This window comes from Schistocerca americana, chromosome 3 (genome assembly GCF_021461395.2).
Source record: "Schistocerca americana isolate TAMUIC-IGC-003095 chromosome 3, iqSchAmer2.1, whole genome shotgun sequence".
NCBI classification, from domain to species: Eukaryota; Metazoa; Arthropoda; class Insecta; order Orthoptera; family Acrididae; genus Schistocerca; species Schistocerca americana.
This window is the reverse complement of record NC_060121.1, coordinates 172,289,186-172,301,617: the sequence shown is the minus strand read 5'-3', so window position 1 is coordinate 172,301,617 and position 12,432 is coordinate 172,289,186. Positions and strand designations below refer to the sequence as shown.

The 12,432-nt window shown below is 38.0% G+C and overlaps 1 protein-coding gene across 3 annotated transcripts in view; it reads right to left on the bottom strand.

The window, feature by feature from the left end:
* Nucleotides 1-3,125: 3,125 nt before the first annotated feature.
* LOC124606689 overlaps nt 3,126-12,432 on the bottom strand; it is a 267,269-nt gene continuing 257,962 nt past the window's right edge. For all 3 annotated transcript variants that reach the window (XM_047138710.1, XM_047138712.1, XM_047138713.1), the window contains one exon: nt 3,126-3,385. In XM_047138710.1, the coding sequence (XP_046994666.1) occupies nt 3,252-3,385 (134 nt within the window). In that variant the 3' untranslated portion in view covers nt 3,126-3,251. The remainder of the gene's footprint in view (nt 3,386-12,432) is intronic.

Sequence of the window (12,432 nt, the reverse complement as noted above, 5' to 3'; positions counted from 1 at the left end):
GCAGTGTTTGGAAATATGCTGAGTGTGTAAGTGATAACAGTTTTATAAATGTAAATGTAATGAAACTTGTAGTGTGGGTGGTAGCCTCTGCTGCTTCACTCAGGAATGATACCTAATCAGAGGAACATCCTATATTTACACACGCAGGTGATATGACACTGGACAACTGCTCACTATATGTTTGTTTTGGCAGACACTTCTGTGATGCTAGCCCGGTAGCCCAGTCAGCAAAGACAAACGTTGGCTGTGAGAAAAAAATTGTGTATTCGCAAATTTTTGTACAGCGGTAAGGGGGGAGGGAGGGGAGGGGGATTGTGTCACAAAGATGCTAAAAATACTGACCGATGGGGGCATTAAAAAGTAACTTCTTTATATTTTTCTTAAATAACTAAAACCACAGCTTCTGGTGAAAATGTTTCCTAGTACAAAATTAAACTGCCCTACATTTCCTACAAAAAAAGCCGCATGCTTTGCAGTGCACAGAAAAATCTCAGATTGTTAAAAATACGGTTTTAACTGTATAAAATTAATGTTTATCTTTAAATGAAGTGGGTCAAAAATAAACATTAAATTTGTGAACTACATCCATGGACAGAATCTGCATAAATCTCTATGCAGTGTTAGACGGGAAATTGATTCTTTCCCATCCTGTATAGCAGATGTAGTTCCCTTCTGGGAAAGGCAATTTCCCCAACCACAAGCACTGCTTGATTTTCAATTTACAGACAGAATTTCCTGTCCAGTTTTCTTAAGCGAGTACACAAAATACTTTCACTGAGCATGTGTCTATATAGTGGAGTTATTTTCATTTTATTTAAGTGAGAACTTATTTGCAGTTGCTCAGTGATCTATTATGTAAAACAGCTGTAGCTGTAGCTGTTAACTGTCTACAAGATTGAAGAGCCTGTCCCAACTGTAACACACCATGAATATGTTTTCAACAATGTCAATGTCATTGTCTCCACTATCACTATCTGAAATACTTTTCACAGCAGAGTGGTGTCAAATGCATCACCTCATCATCAGCCCCCAACATCCGAAGCAGTACAGATGCTTAAATTGTCTCTCTCTGCAGCAGGTGGAGGTAACCAAGGTGTTACAGAACTTCAGATCTTTCAACTTAAGTCAAGCAATGCATTGCAGATGATTACTGTTCAAGTGTAGAAGACGAACAATCCCATTCCAACAGACATAGTCATACACAACTTGGAAGATATACTGTGGATATGTGGTAAGTGGCTCCACTTGGTGTAGTCCACTCTACAAGTGCCAGCAATTCCTCAATCAGTAACATAACTAATGATGAGAGAAGTGCAGTGATTTTCTAGTAATTCATTAATTCTCCGCCAATTACAAGGCTTTGCAGTATGCTGTAAACAATACACAGACACAAAGTGATGCCTTTATTGATCCAATTCCTTTCCCACGAACACTACATGGGTCACTGACAACCTCATACTTACAAATTATAGACTTCTCAGCCATTGTGTAAAGGAATGTATTTTACATAAAAGCTCACTTAACAACTGCAAACAAATACTGATTTAATAAACTAAGAAAAACTTCACTATGTAAACATGTGCTTGGTGAAGTTATTTTGTCTATTCACGTAAGGGAACTGAACAGAAGTCTGGAAGTGCTTGTGATGGAGGAAGTCACCTTTTACTGGAAAAAACACTATATCTGCCATACAGGATGACTAAGAATCAATTTCCTATTTAACAGTGTAAAACAGTGTGCAGAGATTTATTTTGATTCTGTCGTTATGCATTGTTTGTGATAGTGTTATTAGTAACTCATAGCTACATTCCATGTAGTGTTAACACTTTTTGTGGAAAATAATCACCCTCCTCCCCCAGACATGTCTGTGCACCGCATTGCCAGTGATGAAAAGGTGGACTGTGGAGGGTCAGTATAACTTTGTGGCATAGTGAAGTAGGTGAAATTGGGAATCAACTGCTCGATCTTCAATTTGAAGCCCTTTGAAGGAGAGAAGTGTATGGCCACAATATGGTGACCTACCTTTGCTCGTGCTACTACTCCACACATCCTCCACTACCACACCACACCTTTTTACACCCCCAGAACACAGTTTATCCTTTAATATGTCACTACTACACTTAGACATGATACACACATTTAATATTTGTTTTTAATCCAATTCATTTAAAGATGTCGATTTTATAGCATTAAAACAATATTTTTAATAATGCAATTTTTCCATCCTCTGAAATGCAGAAAACAATAGTCCTAGAGAAAAAAAGGGGAGAACCTGGGTTTTGTAGGTAATTTAACACAGTTTGACTTTTTTACTGGAAAACATTTTTGGCAGAAGCAGTAGTTTCTTTACTCAAGAAAATCACTAAATAGTGACCTTTGAATGCTCCCCACACCTGCCCCAATGCTCATGTCCTTTCATTTAGGATTTTTATGACATTGTTCATGGCACTCCCTCCTACCGCTGTACAAAAATTTGTGACTACACATATTTTTCCCCTAATCTTCCTTTGTTGACAGGAATAAGGAAGCTGGTAAAGTGTGCAGTACTTAGCTTGCAGATATGACTTGTCATCATTGGCTTTCACACATCTTGTGTATCTCTACTCACTGATTCTGAACACATACCACTAGCCCAAGAAGAATCTTGGAATATTTACAAGCATTCTCATTGCATAAAAAGGGCTGCTGCGGACATTTGTGTGTGTTTATTTACACTGCCATCATCTGTAGAGGATGCAAAGTTATCTGAATTTTGGTTACTCAGTAATGCCATTTTAGACATGCCAGATGGTTTCCATAAGACTGAGAAACAGATATTCTCCAACACAATAACATAGTTAACCTATGACTGGAGGTGCACAATATCTTATTGTTCTGGTTCCTGATCTTTCATCTGAACAGATGTAACAGTGCTGTTGGCAATATTTTGCTTGTCATACCATTCTTCACAAAAACTTCGGGAACTGTAAAATGGTTTTGGAAGGTGATCCACAGCTTAAGTAACACAGTTTTCTTTACCATATTGTTCTATTCAGCATTTTTCTCAGGATGTCACTTTCTATTATAAGGAAATTGTGGTTGAGATTTTTATTTTTTTTATGTCTTTATTTTCATTTGTTCTTTACTTAGTCATGGACAGTACTTAGTGTGTCTTTCACTGTTTATGACACTAGAGAACATATTTTCTTGAAACAATGACATACACACTCACAGTAAATTTAACAGAATTTCATTGCTGTATAAGTATGGCTTTAGAAATCAACATTAGTCAAAATATTGACTTTATTTCCACCTGAAGCCATTAGCTTCCATGCTTTATGCACAGTCTTGCTTGGTGTTGATGAAAGACACATTCTTTCATCACCCTCAAAAGAACTGTAATAACCTGAAAGTTAGATTGTTGTTAGTTTCCTAATATTTGGATGCAGATCTTCTACAAAATTTATATAAAAATGACATGATTCAAAAAACTTAATGTAACAATCCATACTTATTCGCAAAGTAAAAGCCGAGTTGTAAATAAAGGAAGAGGTTTTATTTACCAGGATAAAAAGCAGAGCAGTGTGCTCAATATTTATGTGTAATTTTGGTAGACCTGTTGAACGTATGTGCTTGTAAATTACCTATTACTATTACCTATTGATTTCAGCTTTCAGGATTAGAGAACAGAAACATGCAAAAAATAAACTTGATTTCTAACATAAGTTCCATCGTCAGAAGCCATAAAGTGCAGGATGATTCAGAATGAATGGGGACGAAAAGAAATTATACCTGTGACTATAGTAATGACTTTATTTCTGATTAAATGAGTACCTGGCATTGCCCTGGCATGTATTTCTTTCAGTTCTATTAGTCCATCTCCTCCATATAACATGAATGGCACATCATTTGATACAGCATGACTGATCCAGCACTGCGGAAGAGACTGATCCAGCACTGCGGAAGAGATTCATTGGGGTGACCAAGTACAATGTTGTGCCAAAGTGGCGGGGCTCCATTCTACTCTGAAATGAAGAGGAGTACCTCTTCTGTCAACTGAGGCAACAACTGGAATGAAAGCATATCAGGATAGATCATGCCTGTGATGGTAGATTCTGTGAAGAAGAAAGGATCAACGACAATGGTTGGTACAGAACAGAAAACATTAAGTTTTTGAAAATCACGTACATGTTCCAGAGAGGCATGCAAGTTTGGTGTACCCCATATTCCCAAATTATGCTTATTCACTTTGCCATTTGTCTGAAATGTCATTTCGTTAGAGAATCCAAGTCTGTCTGTAAAACCATCTTTGTTTGAAACTCGATGCATAATTGTCTATGGTTTGGTTCATCAGCTAGTTTTAGTGCCTGTGACATTTGAGTTCTGTAAGTCTCAAACTGCATATGCTTGCGCAAAATATGTCACACTGTTGACTTCAATACATTCACTTTTGTCTGGTGCCGTGATGCGATTTTCTGGGGCTTCTTTCATACATTGTACAAATGTTTTCCACCACTTCACTGTAGAGAGATGGCTGTTCCGTGACTTTGTTCTTGCATATGCATCCTGTCTTCTCTAACTGCATTACCCCTGTAGCAATGTCATGATACTGTTGTACCACTTTACCAAACTTGGTCCCAAAATGTCCGAAGAGTGATTATTGATGGTGTTTTTGTGTATTCTACTATAAAATGCACCTTTTCTATTGCTGATGCTGCCATTTTGAATGCTAACACCACCAATGAACAATGGCAGCTTAATGACAACTTTTCATTTTCATTATTGCCAACCTAAAGTGTGAGAGTTAACCTTTCAGTCTATATGTCTATTTCTGAAATAAAGTCATTACTGTAGTCACAGGAATACTTTCTTTTTGTCTCATTCATTTTGAATCACCGTGTATAAGAGGAAAAGGAAGATTTCCAGAAAGATAAAAAAAATGACAAGGATAGCTACCAGCTCAAGAGAAACATGGGTACAAGAGGAAATTAAATCAAACCATGAACTCTGTTCTCTGCTGTCGAGTACTTTTTTTTTATTAAACAGTTTCTTTTGAGCTTCACCTCTTTCATTTAAAATGAGTTCTCTAACTCAATATTATTATTTAATCAAATAAGCCACTATTGTGCATAGATTGAAAGAAATAGCTACTGCTAAAAGTTATACTGACAACTAATTATCATTAATGATCATATACACTTGTCAGCAACTGTACTGGAGATGGCTGCTGTGCTGAAGAGAGAGATAGTGTTCTGTAGCAATGGCAGAAATACTGGGATGCCTTCAAACATTGTACTCATCTTTTGCATTGACGGTTAAGGACAATACAGACAGAAGCAGGGCATTCGATCATGGCCAAATCTTGGACTTGGGCACCCATCTCAGAAGCAGATGCAGACATCAGGCTTCAAATCCTGACAAGGATGTACCACTTGTACCTCAGTTTGTCACACTTTAGAACTGACTTAACCAGCTTTAACATGGACTCTGTACTGCAGAGCAACTTGATGATTTTTACTTCAACAGATCATTCTCAGAGGTGAAAGAAGCAGTGAGTCACAAAAAAAACAAAATTGCAAGTACTGGGGATCACAACGCAGACATTTGGATTTGAAGCCACTATTGTGCATAGATTGAAAGAAATAGCTACTGCTAAAAGTTATACTGACAACTAATTATCATCAATGATCATATACACTTGTCAGCAACTGTACTGGAGATGGCTGCTGTGCTGAAGAGAGAGAGAGTGTTCTGTAGCAATGGCAAGTCACCAAGTCACATTGCTTGCCTTTATATAAATTAATATATATCGAGATTAAAATGCAATACTATTCTCAGAGAAAATACTGCACTATGTGGCACACAAAGTGTATCACAACACACAGTGTGAGAGTATGTTTCTTTTTAGTCACATGAAAGTGACCACACTTATTTATTGATACCCATTTGGGGTGCACTGGTGCCTACCACTATATCTGCTCTGGCCAAATGACCATTTTCTCAAGCCCCTACACGACATGCTCATCACCTCCTACAGTACTACTGGAGATAACCAGAGGCATTGCACTACTTGGAAAAACACACACACACACCAGTTGAGCCAAGCCAAACATTCTGTTTGCCATGATTTCTATGTTTCATGGTGTCCATGTCACATTGCAGCCCAGCTGTCATCAGTGCAAAATGGTTTTCTGTGTGCTTACAGTTAAGTTAGATGCTAGTAATTAAATTGCTCATGAGTATACATTGTGTAAGTTTCCTTATAAGGCCATAAACAGGCATTTGCTTCCATTATGAGAGCAAACAAATGTCTACCCATTTATCATATGGTTCTCAAATCATGATCTGCAGCTAGTGAGATGAACAATGCTATTGCCACACAGTTCTGTAGTTAGTGGCTCCACAACAAAAGATTTTAAAAATAATTTACAAATTTTGCTGCGGGTGAAACTGGTAGAAAATTAAATCTCAGTTTCAAATTTAATGTGCTGCTACAAAGAAATGAGATTATTTGTTGCGGTGTCTTAGTGTATGACTGTTTTCAGTGATGAAACATGTCCTCACAGTGTGACTGAAATTGTCCTTAATTTGAAGGAAACTACCACTAAAGTGGAAACATTCAGAGTATCAGTCTCCTTTTGTTTTTGTCAGACCCCTTACACGAGGTATTTTCTCATAGTTCAGACACACTTTTATGGTAAACTACTTGCTCACTTACACTGAGTTTTAACTAAGTCCGTCACAGTGCAAGGACAGTTCAAGGTTGAAAAGCAGTTGTGCACTGATATGCCATAAAAATAGCTTCTTAGTAATGTGAGCAACTTCATTTGTCAAACGTTATCAGGGATACGTACAAAACAAGTTTCTCATTAACTGAAAATGGCTTACACTGTGAAATATAAAGGACAAGACAGTCATGAGGCCTACAGGTGCAAGAAGAAAGAATACACTATGACAAGAGAAGCAAAAAATAGCAGCTAAAAATTGAAATAAAAACTACTACTAACATCTCTAAAACAACTTGGAATTACATAAATGAGTAAAGAAAAGAGTCACACATCTTAAAAGATACAAGTATACAAGGGTTATTTGAAATTAAGGAATGATTGGTCGCAAAATGGAAAGTGCAGTGGAAGTCCAATGATGCTTTTGATGCTTTGCACAGACGTGTTGGGCAGTCTCTCTAGTATGCCCATGGGTAGCTTCATGTTGCTCTTCTTAGTTTTGAGTGCACAGTGAGCATGTAAAGACACCTAGAAAATAGTGTCTCTCGCCAAACTGGGCTAGATACCTTGCAAAGCCTCTGACATCCCTGATAAATTGAGTAATGAAGGAAGGAGTATTCCCAATATTCTTAAAAAGGAGTGAGGTAGTGTCAGTATTTAAAACAGGGGATAAACGAGACCCAGAAAACTACAGAACTACAACAATCACAACTGTTCTGTCTAAAATAATATAAGCAGTGATTAAAGATAAAATTATAAATTTCATAGACAACCAAAACATCTTTATCAAAACACGGCATGGGTTTAGAAAGGGAAGAGCTACTAACACTGCAGTAGCAAACTTCTTAACACCATCACTGAGACCCTGGACTATCAAAGGAAAGTATTTAGTGTTTACTTAGATCTTTCAAAAGCTTTCAATTGTGTTGATGAAGTTCTTCTGTGGATAATGGACTGTTATGGTATAAGAGGAAAAGCTGCGGCTATTATAAAAACCTTTGTTGAAAAAAGGCAACAATTTGTTGAAATAAAACATAAATCTGGAAATACAGACACAAATGTTGTTTCTGATTTTCTGCAGGTAAAATATGGAGTAGATCAGGCTTCAGTATTAGGCAAGCAAAGTGTATCTGTGTATTGGGGATCTCCTCTCAAACCCTTGGATTGATTTCAACCAAATTCGGCTCTCAAACAACAGGCATTGCATGTATCAGCACTGTGGCATTTATAATCTTCTAGCACCAATAGTAGCAGAGATATGGGCAAAAATGTGTTTGGAATACACGCTATCCTGCACAACAGGCATGTTGTGTGGAAACAGTATCAGCTTGGCATTTTGCAGGGTAACCTACATATCAGAGACAGTTTTCCGGGCCCCGACATGTAGGTTGGCCTGCATGTCAAGTGTGTTGTGTTGGGAGTAGTATGGGCCTGTTTTATCAACCTGCTTTACATGGCAACCTATACCTCTGACCCCTGATATGTAGCCTGCCCTTCATGGCAGGCATATTGTGGGAGTAGTATTGGCATGGTTTATTGAACTGTAGTGACGGGGCTGCACATGCCCCTGAGCACAGTTGGGGAGATGCTGAGATGGACAGAGCGAGGGGGAGGAGGAGGAGATGCATGAGGCAGGTGGAAGGTGTAGAGGGATAGTGGGCAAGTGGGAAAGGAAGAGGAGGAGGTGGTGATGGAAAGAGAAAATGGGGGGGGAGGATATAGTCAGAGGATGGGGGAGGAATTTATAGTCAGAGAGAGGGGGTGAAGGAAATGGACAAAGAGAGGGGGAGGAGGAAGTGGACAGAGAGAGGTAGGAAAAGGGGGACACAGTGAGGGGTGAGGAGGAGGTATGTTCAACATACTATACTGCAAAACAGGCATGTTGTGTGGGAACAGTATCAGCTTGCCAAATCAACCTCCTTTGCAGGACAGTTGACATGTCAGAGGCAAGAACCAGTTTTCTGGACCAGAAGTGCTGAACACATACGTGGACGAAGGCACAACGAAAAGTCTAGTCTTGTATGTAAATGATATACCCAGTGCAGTAAATGAAAAAATAATTATGTATACTGATGATATGACTTTTACCAGTATGCAGTGACTCGGTGACCAATTTGTAAAAGAGAGCTAGTGAGAACATGCAAGTAGCAGAAAGGAATTTTAAAGAAAATAATTTACTGATTAACAGGAAGGAAACATTTTGTACCAAATTTGAAACAAATGGAACTAATAGCTCAGAGGATTTTATTATAAGCAATGGGGAAAGCAGATGTGGAATAAGTGGATTGTAATGGGTTTCCTAGGGATAAAGGTGGACAAATTTTTAACAAGTGATAACCATGATGACAAAATAAGAAAAAATATGTTCTTAATGAAAAAAAATTCTAAAAATTATGAGGCATGTTCAATACATATATGCAACAATTTTATTTATTTATTTATTTTTGAAAGCAGGTTGTTTTTATTCAGGATCCAATATACCACATTATTCCCCACTCTTTTGGCTACAAAACCCTATTTTCAACAAAATTGCTGTTCAATGCAGCAGCCTTACACCACCTTACTGAGAGGACCTGTATGCCCTTATGGCACCACTCTAGTGGTCGATGTCAGAACCAATGTCTTGCTGCATCAATAACCTCCCCATCATCGATGTACTGCTCCCCTCAGAAGGCATCCTTCATTGGACCACACAGATGGAAGTCAGAAAGTGTGAGATCTAGACTGTAGGGCGGATGAAGAAGAACATTCCAATGAAGATTTGTGAGTTCCTCTTGGATGCACAGACTTGTGTGAGGTCTTGCATTGTGATGGAGAAGTAGAAGTTCATTTGCATTTTTGCGGCGACGAATGCACTGAAGTTGTGTCAGTTGTCCTGCCATGAGGGTGGGATATCACGCAAAATAACCCCTTTAGAGTCCCAGAAGACGGTCACCATGACTTTACTGGCTGAAGGTGAGGCTTTGAACTTTTCCTTTGGTGGAGAGGTGATGTGGCACCACTCCATGGATTGCAGTTTTGTTCAGGTTCAAAGTGATGAAACCATGGTTCATAACCACTACCAACAGAAATGTCAATTTGAGCAGCGAGGTCTTTGATTATGATTTGTCAATCACCTTGAATGAGAGTGTCCACTGGTTCCAACATTGCAGGAGTCACAGCTTTATGCTGCTGGCCAGCACGTGGGAGATTGGACAGGTTTGTGCGATCTTGTTTCGGTGACGACAGATGCCTCACCTAGTGACTCATGATACTTTCATTCACTGCCAGGTTTCCACACATATTCTGCAACCACCTATGAATATGTTCTGCTTTCCAGCTGAAAGAAAGTCAGTGATGGCTCTCTGCTTGAAATGCTCCTCTGTCACAGATGCCATTTTGAAGGATATGTATAGCATACCTATCAGAACTTCAAGAAACCATAAGGGCTGAAGCGGGAATATTCCATAATGTCCCACAGCAAATTCCACATTTTTTCAACTGAAAGTGGCCGAGAGAAAAAAAAAATGTTTTGCTTTACTAACTGAATACCCTTCACAGTAAGGACTTATCTTCCCACATGTACTACACTGTATACCATTAAAAAAAAAAAACCATCAGATGTATAGCAAAATGAACTCCAAAGGAAATCCTGGAAAAACAAATTCAAGGAATTTTAAATATTAATTGTACCAAGTTTGTACATACATGAGACAATACTTGTAATGGTAAATTGTTCAGCACCTCTAAATAGAGATTTCCATGACCACAACACAAGAAAATTACTATATCTACAGCAAAAGATTCAAAATGATACATAGGAACCCTACATATGGAGGAAGCTTATTTTGTAACAGACTGCCACTTATCATAAAGAGCATAAAGGAAAAGAGCACCTTCAAAAGAAAAATGAAGGAACGTCTCATCTCTTGACATTGGTATAAAGTGAAGGAAATCCCTAGGACAAAAGTAAATTAAAACACTTCCTTTTTCGTGTTGATACAAATTTCTTGACAGAAGGAGAAATGGAAAACAAAGTAAAGTGTTGAAAACACAGAATAGAACATACAGACTAAGTGTATTGGCGCAAATATGCATTAAATGAGTTTTCACTGTGTGTAAATGTCTAAATATTTTCTGCTGTATGGCTAACACATATGAGATAAAAAAAAAATTAGCTTTTCGGTTGTATAAATATATGGCAAAAACATATAACTTCATAGGCTTTTCTAATGCATAAAAGAACTTTTGCATAAATTAATGCAAGCCATTAGATTTCTCATCACTGTGTATTACTACAAATTATCTGTTAACATTATTATTACAAGAATAATAGCATTTATTGACAAATTTCTAAGATATCTGTATAATTTATATAAAAGTGGCAACAGGAAACTTATAATATCATTGCAAAATATGATCTATGGACAAAAAATAAACTAAACAAACAAAACAGAAATTACATTAAACTGGTAGGTTTGATCAGCACACAAGTATTATGGAGATGCTTCGTGAACTCATATGAGAATCCCTGGAGGGAAGACACTGCTCATGCTCTTTTTGTAAACCAGTATTGCAGAAATTTAGAGAAACGGCATTTGAGGTCGACTGCAGATCGACTCTACTGCTGCCAAAGTACATTTCGCGTAAGGACTGTGAAGATAAGATGGGAGGAGTTAGGGCTTGTACAGAATCTTACAGACAGTCATTTTCCCCTTGCTCTGCCTGTGAGTGCAAGAGGGTAGAAAGGTAACTAGTAGTTGCACCTGGTATCTTCCAACATGCACCATATGGTGGCTTACTGAGTAGGTGTGTATATGTAGATCAGAGTTTCTCGACAACAGTAGAAAGGAAATATATGGGCAAGCAAGAACAAGTAAAAATACTGCTTCAGTTGCATACTACAAAATTATTAGTGTGTTAAACAAAGTAATTTAAAAAGCCTAGACACGTGCTCACTGTGTTAGAAATTAATAATTCAGATAACTGATTTAAATCTCTTTTCAATGTAATAAAACAACATACAAGACAACATGCCACAGAACACACTTAATTTGAATAACATGTATAAGCTGTACAACTGTGACTGTGGAAAGAGGCCAAAAAACAAGAGACAACATGGATTACAATTCACCACATAGCAGAGATATTGAGTTACAGATACGCACAATAAAAAGAGTCTCAGAGAGTGAGTTTTCAGCCAACAAGGCCTTTGTCAAAAATAGCAAAAACACACACACACACACACACACACACACACACACACACACACACACACACAGAGTCTCTGACTGCCGGATTTTCCATTGATTGATACACAGGTTACAGATACGTTGCTAACACATTGACTCCCAAGAGGATGCAGGCAGACACTGCAGTGCCTTAGATCTGATGCTGTGTGCGGTGTGTTTTGTACAGTATATCCTTGGATGACACGCTCATAATACAGTCACCATCTCATGCTGCCTATTGACAAAACATATACTGTGGATGAAAATGGCCTGTAAATGCAATCTTGGGATGGTGATGTTTTATCAGTTTAGCTTTGGTCACAGTTCACAGTTGTGGCTGCTTACAGTTCTACTTGATGTAGATTTCATGCATTACTTGACACCAGTGTATGAGATATCAGTTACAATGTCTTATTCAATGTTCTCTAGGAACCAACAAAGATTATCACACTCTTATGATTTAATATCAGGAAATATTGGGTTGGTTCATAAGTTTGTAGTATTTTTCCATTTAAGAA